At 40.6% G+C, this 16,191-nt stretch overlaps 1 protein-coding gene across 5 annotated transcripts in view; it reads right to left on the bottom strand.

Annotated features, from left to right (window-relative positions):
• The window catches only part of LOC126161545 (ring canal kelch homolog), a 163,166-nt gene that overhangs the window by 55,829 nt on the left and 91,146 nt on the right, over positions 1-16,191 (bottom strand). For all 5 annotated transcript variants that reach the window (XM_049917473.1, XM_049917474.1, XM_049917475.1 and 2 more), the window contains one exon: positions 14,751-14,891. In XM_049917473.1, the coding sequence (XP_049773430.1) occupies positions 14,751-14,891 (141 nt within the window). The remainder of the gene's footprint in view (positions 1-14,750; positions 14,892-16,191) is intronic.

The raw sequence follows: 16,191 nt of genomic DNA, 5'->3' as shown, positions 1-16,191 counted from the left end.
TCTTTCCCACTGATATTACTTTCGTTTTGGAGATGCTAATCTTCATACCATAGTCCTTACATATCTGATCTAGCTCTGAAATATTACTTTGCAAACTTTCAATCGAATCTACCATCACAACTAAGTCATCCACATACGCGAGACTGCTTATTTTGTGTTCACATATTTTAATCTCACCCAGCCAGTCTATTGTTTTCAACATATGATTCATAAATAATATGAACAACAGTGGATACAGGGTGCAGTCTTGTCTTACCCCTGAAACTACTTTGAACCATGAACTCAATTTACCGTCAACTCTAACTGCTGCCTGACGATCTATGTAAAGACCTTTAATTGCTTGCAAAAGTTTGCCTCCTATTCCATATTCTTGTAGAACAGACAATAACTTCCTCCTAGGAACCCGGTCATATGCCTTTTCTAGATCTATAAAGCGTAGATACAATTCCCTGTTCCACTTGTAACACTTCTCCATTATTTGCTGTAAGCTAAAGATCTGGTCCTGACAACCTCTAAGAGGCCTAAACCCACACTGATTTTCATCCAATTTGTCCTCAACTAATATTCGCACTTTCCTTTCAACAATACCTGAGAAGATTTTTCCCACAACGCTGATTAAAGAGATACCTCTGAAGTTGTTACAATCTTTTCTGTTTCCATGTTTAAAGATTGGTGTGATTACTGCTTTTGTCCAGTCTGATGGAACCTGTCCCGAGTCCCACGCCATTTCAATTATCCTTTGTAGCCATTTAAGACGTGACATTCCACTGTATTTGATGAGTTCCAACTTAATTTCATCCACCCCAGCTGCTTTATTGCAATGCAATCTATTGGCCATTTCCTCCACTTCGTCAAATGTGATCCTATTTCCATCATCATTCCTATTCCATTGTACATTGAAATCTAAAACATTACTGATCGTATTTTCACCCACATTGAGCAACTCTTCAAAATATTCTCTCCATCTGCCCAAGGCATCAACAGGATTCACCAGCAGTTTTCCTGACCTGACCAAAATACTTGTCATTTCCTTCTTACCTCCCTTGAGTGAAATTATGATGAGTTAATTTACATGATTGTATACATGATTAGTGTTAACATTCATGAACATATTTTTAGTCCTACTGAAGCAAATGCATATAAAGGCTACCAGTTAATAATAAAAGAAATTCGTCCATGGAATAGAAAGAATTGTCCAGGAGAAACAACTTTAGGTTAGATTTAAAACCTGCTTTCGTACCTGGCTGACACTTTACATTATAGGGCAGATGATCAAAAATATTTGCTGCTGCTTATTTAACTGCTTCCTGAGACACAGCCAGCTTTACTAGTAAGTAATAAACGTACTTTTTGTTCTAGTGTTGTGGGTACAGACATCATCATTCTTCTCAAATTGTGATAGATTATTTATGATGAATTTCATTAGCAAACAGATATATTGTGATGGTGCAGTTGCCTAGGTCTGGTGGAAGGTATACCAAACGTAAATGCTGTCGACATACAGCTTGGGGGTATAGACGTCATTAACCCACTGTTGGCAATAAGGGAGAGTGTAACATTCATCACGGAGCTCTGAAGGATGTCTCTTCGTTGGACCCATGAAAAGCTGAGCAATGTGCCAACTCTGACCCATTACAGTCAAATCAACAGGGAGTCTTGAATGTCTCAGTCATAGAGGATAATTAAAATGTGATTGCGCCAAGAGGTGACGTGTGCCACATGTCAGCATTTAGAAGATAGCTGTTGAACTGCTGTTTCCAACATAACCAGATGGTTGGCTGTCCCTCCTAGAAGCCACATTCATAGGGGAACAAAAGCTCCGATGATCTGAGAACTCACTAGTTTGTTGGGCTTCCATCCTTTCAAGCGATTTGCAGAGCACACTGGAGAGTTTAATTGGTTGGTAGATGTCAAAAGATGTTGGGCTTTTGTCTGGTTTAACAATTGCAATGATGACACTATCTCTCCAATGTGAATGGGAAACACCTTCTAGCCAAATACTGTTTTAGATCCTAGGTAAGTGTAGTCTGTAGGTTACAATCAGATGTTGGATATGCAGGGCTGGGAACCTGGATATTCTGTCACCACAAGTGCGGATATGCTTCAGGGGCCAGGCATAGCCCCTACGGATTTTTTGTCAACAAAAGAGTTACTGAGTTGTTTACCAACAAGCTTCCTGCAGCTGCCACAGCATCTTGGGGCACAATCTGTGCCGATATAAGTGGAGTGCAGGTCACGGTAAACAGCTCTGCCATCCCAGGCACCTATTTATATTCACGTGGTTCCCTGTTATGACCCAGTACCTGTATTCCTTCATTGATGGATACTTAGGTCCTGGTCGACGCAGATGTACTGCCCTTATGGGAGAATTCCACAAGATCTCCAGGAATTCTAACCTACCCGTGCATAGCGACCTGCCACTTTTAAATCGCAAGAGACTGAAATCACGCCATCCAACTCTGTGCGATGCAGCTGACATGGTTGCTAAGAATTTCAAACCTCTTGAAGAATGGAAAGGTCAGTGGGAAGCAGTGATAGATGTGCACCTGCATAACATCTTCTCAGGTGCTAAACTTCCAAGTGGATTTGACTTACCACGCAAGATCTGGTCTGCTCTCAACAGAATCCATACCGGTCGTGGGCGATGCAGGGATGCTCTCTTTAAGTGGAAGAAGCTGCCTGATCCAGCTTGTGACTGCGGGGCTCCACACCAGACTGTTCACCACATTGTCAGTGAATGCAGGATTCGAGCCTATCACGGCGTCAAAGAGGACTTCCTGCTAGCAACTCCAGACGCAGTGCGCTGGATTGAAGGACTGGATATTCAGTTGTAAAGACAAACTTAAGTTTCTTGTGTGTCAATATGTACATATGAATAGGTAATTTAATTTCATGATATGTCTGTATTAGCCATATGCTAAATAAATAACTTAGGTCGTCACTCAGCTCCTTCACAGACAGTTCAGCTCCGGGCTCCAGACCAACCACCCAATTAGTGGCAAGGACAATTTTTCGTGACAAGTGGTAAGTGTGACACTTGTCATGTGGTTTCTCAGTACAGTGCTTGCTCAAGGTTCATGCACTCCTGCATCTGCTCTGGTTCGCTGGCTGCAATACCAGCTCCTGTTCTCGTCTGTCACTCGGCTACCTCCCCTCTACCACACCAAGCCTGATGCTACCATGCCATGTCACATTCCCCCGGGATCTCTTCCCATGAATGACAGTTCCTGGACAATGATGGGAAAGTTGCATCTTCACATGTTTCAGTGTTCCTTGATGTCTTTTCATTCTTTTTGCTGGACCCAAGTTTCAATCTTCTCAATAATTGTTTTTCAACCGCATCCATCTTCCTTGAGTTGTGACAGTCTGCATATGCATCTCACTATTGGGCGAGTGTGTCCAACCAGGTACCAGATGAGGGCTGTTCATGCCTTATTACAATGCAAGGGTGTCCGCTATGCACCTGACATCAACTGATCACTTCTTGGATTCAGTACCTGTGTTCAGTTGTTTGTTTGTCTCAATTCTGGTAGGCATTTCTTGAAAGTCATGTTCATGTTTCTCAGCAGATGCTGCTTCTTGCCAGTGCTCTTTCTTCTGTGTAATTTGGTCAATCCAGTCACATGTTGTTCTAAGGTACTTTCTCTTTCTTGCTATTACTGGTCTACGAATTCCTCATGTTTCCGAATTCATTCAGGTTCTCATTCAGTTGCAGTGTATTCTCAGTCATCAGATTTGTTGCCTCCATCCCTCCAATTCAGGGGTCATAAAAGCTGGAACTGTTGCAGAGTGCCATTTGATTCACTCAGGTTCCTCAGTTTTTCCACAGCATTCAAACAGCGCATCCAGAAGTTTTTGTGTTTGCAAGCTGGACCACCTGCCATCATGTCTGCTGCAATTTTGTCGTGTTGTGCGCCACACCATTCTTGACCACAGAGTTCTATGCCAAAAATCCCTCTCATACCGGCCCAGTCCTTGCACGATAGCAACACAAGCTGATCATTTCGTCGTCAGCCCTCTCACAAATGCCCCTCCCGTCATCAGCAACCCTGACATCACCGATGTTTGCTCACTTGCCAGCCCTATCGCAGCCAGCCCATCATCTCCCTTGTCGCAGGCGCCTCTGCACCCAATCATGTGGCCTCCCCCATAGTTGTAGCCAGCCCTGTCACAGCCGGCCCACGCATTGCTATCCCCAGCAGTTGCCGCCACTCCTCTTGCCACTACTTCCTCCACAGCCTGCACTAGCCACTACTTCCTCCGCGGCCAATTATGTGCCCTGCTCCACAGTCACTGCTGGCCCTACCACAGCTGTTCCTGGCTGCACCTGTGCTGACCACGCAATCTCCTCTGCAGTCATTGCTGGTCCTGTCACATACGGACTCATAATGTGGTTCCCAGCAATTGCTGCCAATGCACTCGCAGCCACTTCCTCCGCAGCCATCCGTGTTCAGCCAGCCATCCCCACAGACTCTGCCGATCCCACTGTGTGTTCTCCCAGGCCTGGATTGTGCCTCCATGTTCTCTTCGCTGCCACCTCAGCCTCTCCCCTAGCCTTCTCCTCACTGCCTGATTGTCTTATTCCATTCTGTTCTGGTAGCTACTCGGTACCTGCTCCACTGGATGCTGCACTTCTCTGAGATGGATGGATCCTCTTCCTCAAGTGGCAAAGGCAGGGTTGGGCCAGTGCATATTCAGCCACCACATGTACGAATACGCTTCACAGGCCAGGCATAGTCCCTGCAAGTTGTTTGTCAACAGAAGAGATGCTGAGCTGTTTACCACCAAGCCTCCTGCAGCCACCACAACATCTGAGTTGCAAGCAGCTGCTCCTGCATTGGCAGGTACTTAGGTTGCTACAGCCATCCTCGAGCCTATGCTTCAGACCAAAACGCCTGGCGCAGCTGCTGCTATACATCTGTCATGCCATCCTAAGCCTTTGCCAGGTTCACAGCCTCTGCCATCTGACAGCCACTTCAGAAGGCCTGCTTCCTCAGCTCATTGACACTTCTGATGATCATGAGCTTTGTCATAGTGGCCAACGCTATGCTCTGTTACATAAGGACATTTCAGTTGTACTCATGTGTGGACCTTTGTCCTCGAAAGTTGTGCTAAATTTTAGATCATGTTCAATAAATAAACAGTTGTTTTTAAATAAATGCACAGCAATCACACTCTTGGCACACCACTTGGCCAAGGGATACAATATAATCATCTGATTATAAACTGAACCTGAGCCGGGAGCTGTACAGTGTGACAAGTTGGTAGTCTGAAGTGAAATGTTCATGTCAGTGAAATGTTCATTACATAATTCAATGTTATTGCGGGTATAAAGGATAGGGGGATGCCTTCAAGTTGTCTATCGTGCTTTCAAAATGTAGTCAGTGGGGGTGGGGGAAAGAAACAGGAAACCACTTGGCAGAATTTTGCATATTTAATCATCACTGACAATTGGTTTAAGAATCAGAAAAGAGGGTTGTATATGTGGAATAGGCCTGGAGGCACCAAAAGGTTTCAAATTGGTTATAAAATGGTAAGACAGAGATTTTGGAACTAGATTTAAAATTTTAAGACATTTACAGGAGCAGATGTGGACTCTGACAATGATGTATTATTTATTAAATGTAGATTAAAGCCAATACATTGTAAAAAATTTTAAAAAAATTAAGGAGATGGGACATGGAGAAGTTGAAAAAACCAGAGGTAGTTGAGAGTTTCAGAGGTAGCATCAGGCAACAATGGCTTGAAAAGGGGAAAGGAATACAGCAGAAGACAAACGTCTAGCTCAGAGGGTGGAATTAGTAAAGGCAGCAGAGAATCAAATAGACAAAAAGACAAGGCCTAGTAGAAATCCTTGGATAGCACAGGAGATTTTGAATTTAACTGGCAAAAGGAGAAAATATAAAAATGTAGCAAATGAAGCAGGCAAAAGGGAATACCTACATCTAAAAAATGAGATTTCGAGGAAGTGTAAAATGGGCAAATGTAAAGATTTGGAAGTATATTTCACTGGGGGAAGATATATACTCACAGGAAAATTGAAGAGACCTTTAGAGAATGGAGAAGCAGCTGCATGAACATGAACAGCTCAGACAAAAATCACTTCTAAGCAAAGAAGGGAAAGCTGAATGATGGCAACAGTATATGAGGGTCTATAAAAGGGAGATGAATTTGAAGACAGTATCATATAAATGGAAGAGGACACAGATGAAGATGAAATGGGAGGATACCATACAGCAAGAAGAATTTGACAGAGCACTGAAATACCTAAGCTGAAACAAGGCCCCAGGAGTTGACAACATTCCACCATAGCTACTGAGAGCCTTGGGAGAGCCAGTGATGACAAAACTCTTATATCTGGTCTGCAAGAGGCATGAGCCAGGTGAAATACCTTCAGACTTCAAGTATAATGTAATAATTATAATTCCAAAGAAAGCAGGTGCTGCCATGTGTGAATGTTTCCAAACTATCAGTTTATTAAGTCATAGCTGCACAATACTAACACGAATTCTTTGCAGAAGAATGGAAAAAATGGTAGAACCAACATTGGAGAAGATCAGTTTGGATTCCAGAAAAATGTAGAAATACATGAGGCACTACTGACCCTACAACTTTTCTTAGAAGATATGTCAACGAAACCAAACCTACATTTATAGCATTTGTAAACTTAGAGAAAGCTTTTGACATTGCTGACTGGAATATGCTCTTTGAAATTCTGAAGGTAGCAGTGATAAAATACAGGGAACGAAAGGCTATTTACAACTCGTACGGAAACCAGACGGCAGTTATAATAGTCAAGGGGCATGAAAGGGAAGCAGTGCTTGAGAAGGGAATGAGACAGGGATGTAGCCTATCCATGATATTATTCAATCTGTACATTGAGAAAGTAGTAGAGGAAACCAAAGAAAAATTTGGAATAGAAATTGAAATACAGGGAGAATACAAACTCTGCAATTTGCCGATGACAATGTAATTCTGTCAGAGACAGCAAAGGACATGGACAAGCAGTTAAATGGAATCAGTTGGGTACGTCTTGCACCTGGGTTGTCCACAGGGATATGATGCTTGTGGCAAGGGGTTGGGATTGGGAGTGGCATAGGGATGGACCAAGATGATATGTAGGAAGGGTTGGCGACAGAACACCACTTCAGGAGGGGTGGAAAGGATATTGAGTAGGATGTCCTTTATTTCAGGGCACGATGATAGGTAATCAAAGCTCCGGCAAAGGATGTGGTTCAGATGTTCCAGTCTGGGATGGTACTGGGACATTCCTTTGTGGTCAGTTTTTGGGGTGGTGGAGAGGTTGGGGGTATGTGGGAAAATGGCATGGAAGACATGTTTGCAGACTAGGTCTGGGGAATAGGGCCTGTTTGTGAACACCTTGGGGAGAACCTCAGCATACTGAGCAAGGGAGTTCTTGTCACTGTAGATACGCCGTCCCCAGATGGCCAAGCTATAAGGGACAGATTTTTTGGTGCGAATGTGATGACAGCTGTCAAAATGCAGGTACTGTTGGTAGTTTGTGGGTTTAATGAGGACAGAGGCGTGGATGGAGCAATCAGAGAGGAGGAGGTCAACATCTAGGAAGATGGCATGCTGGGTTGAGAATAAGAATTATGAGTATGCCAACAATTTTGGAGCCCATATCTCTTTTTGAGATGACTTTTGTTACCTGTTTTATACGTGATTCCACACTATCCACACTATGAGAAAGATTTTCCAAGGAGCTCAATCATCTGGAAAAACTAAGAGTACTGGCAAACAGCCTATTCAGAACAGAATACAGGTGGGGCCTATCATTCTTATTTATAAATCCTATAAGACTCTGTGAATGTGCAGTGATTTCAACACAACTGCCAATGTGCTGGGGTATAGTGCTTTATTTTTAGTCTCCCTTTCAACAAAAGGAGTGATTCATCCATGCAAAGGTTTTCAAATGGGTATAAATGTCATTTGAAAACACTACAAAAGTGATCCAAAATGGGACGAAGTTTGAACAAGTAGTCCATTATTTTTACAGTACAGTAAAAATTGTGAAATAGACGAAAATCTGTCTCATGAAAGAAGTTGTGAAAAAATTGGACTTTCCAGAAGTGGATGTTTTGACCAGTACTCCAATAATGAAAGTATTTTTTGTCCTCATCATAATTTGAGACATAGCTGTAATAATTAGCAGTTTTTTTGGTGTTCATTCTTTCTTTATTCTGTCAGTCAGATGTTCAGAACTTGGAGTTAAATATGTATTTGTTTCATTACAAATATGAGCTACAATTTCTTGACTTACAAACAGGGGGAAAAACTAGAGAATTCTTTGTAACAACTGTACTTTTTACTCCAGAATATGTGACTGACAACTAGGATTTTCATGGTGTTTGATTGTTATTTGGCCATAACAATTTCTGTATTATACGCAGAGACATGGTACCTTCTTTGTTGTCCTCCTCATCTTCTGATGACTCATCAAATTTTTCAGATCAGATAGTTCACTTGAAAATAAAATAATATACTACAAAAGGTATGTGGATGATACTATTATCTTATACAATGGTACAACTGAGGAGACTGATAAACTAGCCAAAGGCCTCAGCAGCAATCACAACAATATCAACTTCACTGTAGGACATCAGACATTTAGGTCTGTTTCAGGGCTAATGTTGGCAACGAAGTGGTGTGACAGAAGAGATGTCTACATGCTGTCAATTTTTCATTCACTACACATGCAAGAAACATCGAAGAAGGACTACAGAACAAGTGTGAAATGTATGAAACCTTCTGCTGTAATTGATAATAAGAACTCGATGAGAAGCATTGACCAAAGTGACATGATCATGAAAACTGTGGAAAATGTCAGGATAAGCACCAAATAGTACTGAAAAATTTTCTTCCACTTAACAGACATAACTTTTTCAATGTATTTTGTGTGTACAAACTATCTGGAAAGCTGCCATTCATGAATTTCCAGTTGGGGTTCATTCAGGAAATACTGGAATAACACAAAGTCTAAAAAGAAGTTCAAGTGGTGCTTGCAACCGAATTGGCATCCCACAAAAGCTGACTGTTGGACATCATCTTCCTGAACATCTGCCAAAGTATGGAACATGTGTTGTCTGTAGGAAAAATACAACAAATGAAAGCAGTCAAGAATTTTCTGTAAAGTCTGCAGACAAACACTGTGTGTATTTCCCTTTTATTCTATGTATCATGTAACAAAAACCTTTTCCTTGGTGCTGATACAGATGTAATAACAACATTCTATGCATAAATATTATGTGTATATATTTGTATAAAAACCAAAGTTAAGCAGCAGACAATGTGTTTATTTCAGCATTGTCAAATAATACATAATTATGTGACTAATACTACAGATACTGTATTCATTTCTGTTGTGTTGATTCATGAATAATCTATATAATATACCTATTGTTTGTTTGAAATAGGAACAAAATGGAAATAATATTCATTTCTGCAAGTAGCATGATTTCTTGTGTAGCAGAATGAGATTTTAACTCTGCAGCGGAGTGTGCGCTGATATGAAACTTCCTGGCAGATTAAAACTGTGTGCCCGACCGAGACTCGAACTCGGGACCTTTGCCTTTCGCGGGCAAGTGCTCTACCAACTGAGCTACCGAAGCACGACTCACGACCGGTACTCACAGCTTTACTTCTGCCAGTACCTCGTCTCCTACCTTCCAAAATGGTAGGAGACGAGGTACTGGCAGAAGTAAAGCTGTGAGTACCGGTCGTGAGTCGTGCTTCGGTAGCTCAGTTGGTAGAGCACTTGCCCGCGAAAGGCAAAGGTCCCGAGTTCGAGTCTCGGTCGGGCACACAGTTTTAATCTTGTGTAGCACTTTGTACAATGTAAAAAACGCATTACCTGACACTGATTCAGTGTGTTTAGTATATAACGTAACTGTTAATAGTTTTCAAATACAAAGCATACCATTAAGGACAAGAATTATGTTTACTTCCATGATATTAAAGGTGTCACAACAAAACTGAGTGTCTTTTCACTACCTCCTTGCTCTTCCCTCCATATTACTGCACCACCAATGAAGAAATAAAATAAACTCTGTGTACCATTATAATAGAGTACTCCCAATGATGAATGTACATATAATACAAATATTAAATGTCACCAACAAAAAATGCAAAAAATTAGCAAATTGTGAATATGCCAGCAGTTAGAATGGTATGAACTGACAAAATCAAACCACCTGTTCAAGGGGCTTGGTGGAACAGCCACACCTCCCTTGCACAAAGTCACCCACAACTATCAGCACCCATCATCAAAGGGTTAACATGAACACTGGCCGAGGAATCTATCGCATGTTGGTCAAGAGCATGCTCTGACCATTATCTTGAAGTCAGATTTTCAGAGTTCAATCCAGTTGTGTTACGAGAATATGGTACTGCTGGACACCAAAGTTGAGGTATGCATGCCCATGGTCAGTTCCATAAGCAGCTGGCGACATATGTGCTATCGCTAAGCTGATAAGTGCTCCTGTCTATGCCGATTCTTGCAATAATATCTGGAAGTCTTATGACTGGTTAATAACTTTGATTCTCTCTCTGTGTAGCTTTCCCCTCAGTGCATTTGACATTCTAATCATTTTGTTTATTCTTACACAAGCAAGATAGTTACTTTGTCAGCTGCCTTTTGTCACTTCATTTTAAATTTCTTTGGGCTGGAGTAAGTGAAGTTCTATATCTTTTTAATCCTTTTTCAGTTTAAATATTTTACAATGTGTAGCAATTTCCACTGAAAGTCCGGCATTGTTGACTGGTGGCTCCCATTATGAAGAGGCCACCTCAAATGTAATTTGCGTTGAAGAATAGAGGTGAATTATATTAAAATTCACGCAAACTATTTCTGTCTGTGAGCATTCCACCTGTCACAATATATTCATACAATAAGTTTCTACAGAAATACCTGCAGTACAGCAACAAATCTGACAAGATGTCCAACTCTGCCATGATCATTGTGAAAGGGTGACTTTTTTTTAGATAAAAGATTACTTATCTCAGGGCAGGGAAGGAATCAACAGTTAAGCAATCATACAGAGTCAGATTAATATCTTTTATAATCCAACAGTAGTATTTCATCAATTCTTTCATCGGACTGAGTTTGCAAAACTGTAAGCAATTAACAGAGCTCACATTTTTCTGACTAACGCCATGTGTTACTACAGAGAAGCTAGAAAATCTGGAAAGGGAACACCTGATTTGAGATGTATATGGGTTCACTGAAGTGGAATGGTAAGAACATGATTATTTCAGTCAGACAAATATAGGGTGACATCAAAGCAGCAGAAAATAATATAACTGGAGTAGGTTTCACTACAAGTGGGAAGATAAATGAGATAGACAGGTGTGTACGAGGGTAACGAACAGGAAATTCAGCATGTAAAGCAAGATGAATACGTAATTATTATGGGGGAATGAAATGCTACAGAAGGAGGAAGGAACAGAGGATAATTAAGGGGACATTATATGTCCTATGCCACCAATGTTAAATTATCGAATTTCGTGACCTATTATCTTGGAAACTTTTTAAGACACCACCTAACAATTTTCCATAATTATTGAATGCACCTTCCTAGATACACTGCACTAGAATTATTACTAAAATTGTATTGTGGGGTATGTTATCTCTCTTTTTTTTTTTTTTTTTTTTTTTTTTTCTTCCAAACACTCAATTTTTTGACAGAGTTTTGTAAATAAATGAACATAAAAACAAAGCAACTCAGGATATTTTAATTATTCTAGTTCCATATGTGTTGAATCTCTCACTTGCGATTCTGCGAAAATTTCATGTCTCTACCATCAGTACTTTTTTAGAAAACGGGTCATTTATTATAAAAAATGTAGTTCAGAGATATTGAAGTTTAAAACTTTTTTATTACAAATTCTTATACAGACATACGTTTCTGTGTCTTTTATGCACTAGAATTGCCCTGGTCCATAGTCTCTGTCTTCTTCAGTGCCACAACAGCCCAGTGCTTGCCTCCTCCGTTTCTTTCTAACTTCTTTTGTCATTTGCTGAGCAGCTAACTCTGCTTCACATACACGAAGCTCATCCAGTTCCCGCAAGTCCTTTAGCTGTGTTCTGTCCCAATTTTACCCCTAACTACTCCAGAACTGTAAATCTTTCATAGTTCCCACCATTACAAGTTATTACAGCATCAGACACTGCTATCTTTAGAGTCATAAGGCCAACAAATACATTTTCAGGCACATGGTACCACATAACATTATTGAAGGACTCATTCACATTCTGGGTCTTCCCACATAAACACTTCTTTAGTAGCTCAGAATTTGCCAAATCTCTGTAAATAGGTTTGATTGCCAACGGAAGATAATGTTTGTGTGTAAATTCATACAGGGTGCCAGAAAATTCAGCTTGCTGATATTTACACCAAGTGTTTGGTGGAGGTGGACACAAAGCATGACATGGCTTGATATTTGATGAAAGGAAGTGCTCCACACAGCTCTTTTCATCTTCTCTAAATTGTCACCGTTGCTTTTACACTTAGTCATTTTATTTACGTATAAAATGCAATAGAAAAAATGAAATGATCATATGGCATTGTTGGCCGGGAGGCCCCATGCGGGGGGAGCCCTCTTTAGTTGATGCCACATCGGTGACTTGCGAGTCAATGATGATGAAAATGATGATGAAGGACACACAACACCCAGGCCCCTCCTAGGGATTGAACCTGGGTCCCTAGCGTGGTAGGTGGTAACGCTACTGCTACACTATGGAAGCGGACAACGCAATAGAAGTTAGCTTACTACAAAAATAACAGATAATCACACTACTTTCAACGAAAACTAGTATCAGAAACAAAGGACTGATTTGTTTATTCGTAATGCCAACTTCTGAGATGTAGCAGTAGGCACAAAACAAAGCAATTTACAGCCTTCTAGACTGTGTAGTTCCCAAGATATGACTGCTCTACTGTGGCAGTATGTGCGTAGCCGCGAAATTTGACAGTCACACGTCAACATTCGAAATCTTATTTGAAGGTCTCTCAATTGTCTGATTTTAATGTATTATATACCAAAATGTTCAGTAATGTCCAATGTAAATTATGGAGTAGAAAACAGAAAATGCCAAATTTCAACGAATTTCATGTACAATGTCCCCTTAAATGAGAATATTTTACACGTGAATTCCAGGTGTCTGTTCTTTCGGAGCAGCACCGTGCAGAATCCGCAGCTGTGATACATATCATATAAAGTGATGTTGGAGGAAGGGGGAGAAAGGGAAGGAAAGGAACTGTATGCAGAATCAGCAGTGATGAGCAAAAAGTGAGCCAGCACGGGGCTCAAATCCGGGATCTTCTGCTTACTAGGCAGCTGTGTTAACACTGCGCCACCCAGGCACATGTGTTTATCACAAATGTGCAGATTATCTCAGTATGCTCCCTGGCTGACCCACATTCCCACCTAATGCCACCTGTCCGCAGTCCCCGTCCATTTCCTCCATGCTTGCTAATTTTAGAGTACTGCTGAGGGTCAAATGCAAATGTGTATCCACAATGGAAGTTGTGGATTCATTGCCCATCGAGGTGAATCAATGATATATGAGTGCGTGGTGTAACCAATTTTATGATTATATTTCCACTGAGAACTGAGAGCATGTTAGATAATTTCCCTGGATTAACACATATTACATGTATGCATGATGTCTGTTCATTCAGACATGTTTGAAAGAATAGACACCACACTTTCATATAAGTGATTCGCCTCAATGAGCAATGAGTCTGCAACCTTCTGTGCGGATGCACATTTACATTCGAACTCCAGAGGGAATATAAAATTAGCGAACATGGAGGATGAGGACAGAGACTGCGGATAGGTGGCGCTAGGTGGGAATGTGGATTGGTCAGGGAGCATGTAAAGATAGTCCGCACATCTGTGATGAACACTGTGGTTGGATGGTGCAGCGGTTAACATAACTGCCTAGTAAACAGCAGATCCTTGGTTTGAATCACGGCCGGGCACACATTTTCACATGTTACTGTCGATTCCGCATAAAGTACCAATGCAGTGGATACATTAGTTCCTTCCCTTTCTCCCCCCCCCCCCCCCCCCCCCCCCTTCCCACCTTCAATTTATAAAAATGAGATAATTCATTTAATTTTGTTACTATGCTGTATTATTAAGGTACTTATTCTGAGACATATTTACTTCTTTTTAGTCCTGTGTCAGCTTAAGGAACAATTGTACGGTAACTATTTCATAACATTTTCTGCAGCATTTCAACAATGGCATTATGATAACATTCAAACAGAAACTTTATGAACTACTATGCTGTACTAAGTTACTTATTCTGGGACAATATGAATATTTCTGTTTAGTCCCATGTTGGCTTTAGGAACAAACATAAAATAACTATTTCACAACAGTTTTTATAACAGCAGAACAATGGCAATATGGCAACATTTAACTACAAACTTTATAAATCAACGAGTGTGGCTTAATTTATCATCCAAAATCTTATAATTATTGTAACCAGTGAATGAGACAATACTTGAAATGGTCTTTGGTACAGGTCTTGAGAACACATTAATCTTGAAATATTTTGAAGATCATTTACATGGAAGAAAAATTAATACTGAAATAAATGAAACTAAAATGAACTAGAGTATTAAATTTTATTCTGAACTTAACATCAATTCTCATCGATATTTTTATGTAGGTGCTAAGCCCGAGAAATGCAAACGTAATAATGAGTAATTACTCACAGCATACAAAAACCCATTTACGACGCCAACACCAACACTGCTCCGTCTTGTGGACATAGGTGCGATCATTCTCCATTCACGGTTTCTAGGATCATACATTTCTGCTGAATTCAAACCAGTAGACCCATCAAAACCTCCAACCTGTAAAAAAAATCAGGTCAAGTAAGTAAGCACATACATTGAAGACAAAAATATCTCTTCAAGTTTCTACTCTCTTGTATTTAAACTGTCTTAAATTATGCCGAAACTGTTGTGAAGCTCAAGGGCATTTTGCGCCTGCTGAAAGCCCTGTAAAACCTTAGGAATTATATACTTTGAGCTCAAATTTTGCACATCATAGTTTTATTTTATAAGGCACATATATGCAGTATTTCATTCAGATTAAAGATGGTCAGGTGCAGACCACTCAGCCACGTGGTGCGGAATTACCCATTTCAGAACATCTTAACAGTCACATATAGAAATGGAGTTTTTATCACGTTTAGAAACCCAACTGAGTCTAATGGGCAACACAGTTTAAGAAAATGGAATAGTCTAAAAAATTACATTTAAAAACTGATGAAATTTTAATCAGATGTTTCCAAAAGTCACGTAAGTCAGCTGCAAAAGTTGAGAAACACTTCAAATTTTTGAAAATATTGGCTAATAGATTAATGCCAACAAAAGACTGGGCACAGAAAATGGCTGACATTAGACGCAAGTCACAGTGAAATCTTGAGCTCCAACTCTAATATGCAACAAATTGACACAATTCCTGCATGGAGAGAATATAAATACAGGGGCTGGACAAAAATATGGAAACACTCCCCCCCCCTTCCTCCCCAAAAAAAAACAAACACATTACCATGTCTAATGCGATGTAAGAAACCCATTTGTAATTAAAAAATTCATAATCAAAACAGCTTCCAGTAATCTCAGAATGGGTAAATATAGGTACTGTATGGTTTTCAGGTGAATCTTATACGATTCTTCGCAGTCTGCTCTGCAAAGTTGACCACAAACACCCAATAATATTGAGATCTGGTGAATGTGATGGCCAGAGGAGATGCAACAATTTATCCTTGTGAGCACAAAACCAGTTTCTCGGACAATGTGAGCTGTCATCATGGAACACAGTATCATCATTAGGGAACAAACATTGTACCATGGGATGCAACTGATCAGCCAAACTTAGTCTCATAATCCTTGGAAGTAATGCGACCCTTGCAGAGTACTCATGGCTTCTTGCAATACCATGACATGGCTGCCCGAATCATCACTAAACTTCCACCATGTTTCACTCTTGGCACCAAGCAGTCTGCATAGTAGGCTTGGGATGGCTCTGTCTCGGCCGGAAGTTGGAAACAGTGTGAAAAAAGACTCATCCAACCAAATGACTTTCTTACACTGCTCCGTAGTTATTGATTTACGGCTTCGGCACTGTGTTTTCTCGTTACAGGTA

This window comes from Schistocerca cancellata, chromosome 2 (assembly GCF_023864275.1).
Source record: "Schistocerca cancellata isolate TAMUIC-IGC-003103 chromosome 2, iqSchCanc2.1, whole genome shotgun sequence".
Classification (NCBI taxonomy): domain Eukaryota; kingdom Metazoa; phylum Arthropoda; class Insecta; order Orthoptera; family Acrididae; genus Schistocerca; species Schistocerca cancellata.
Note: the sequence above shows the minus strand (reverse complement) of the source record. Positions and strands in the feature narration are given on the sequence as shown.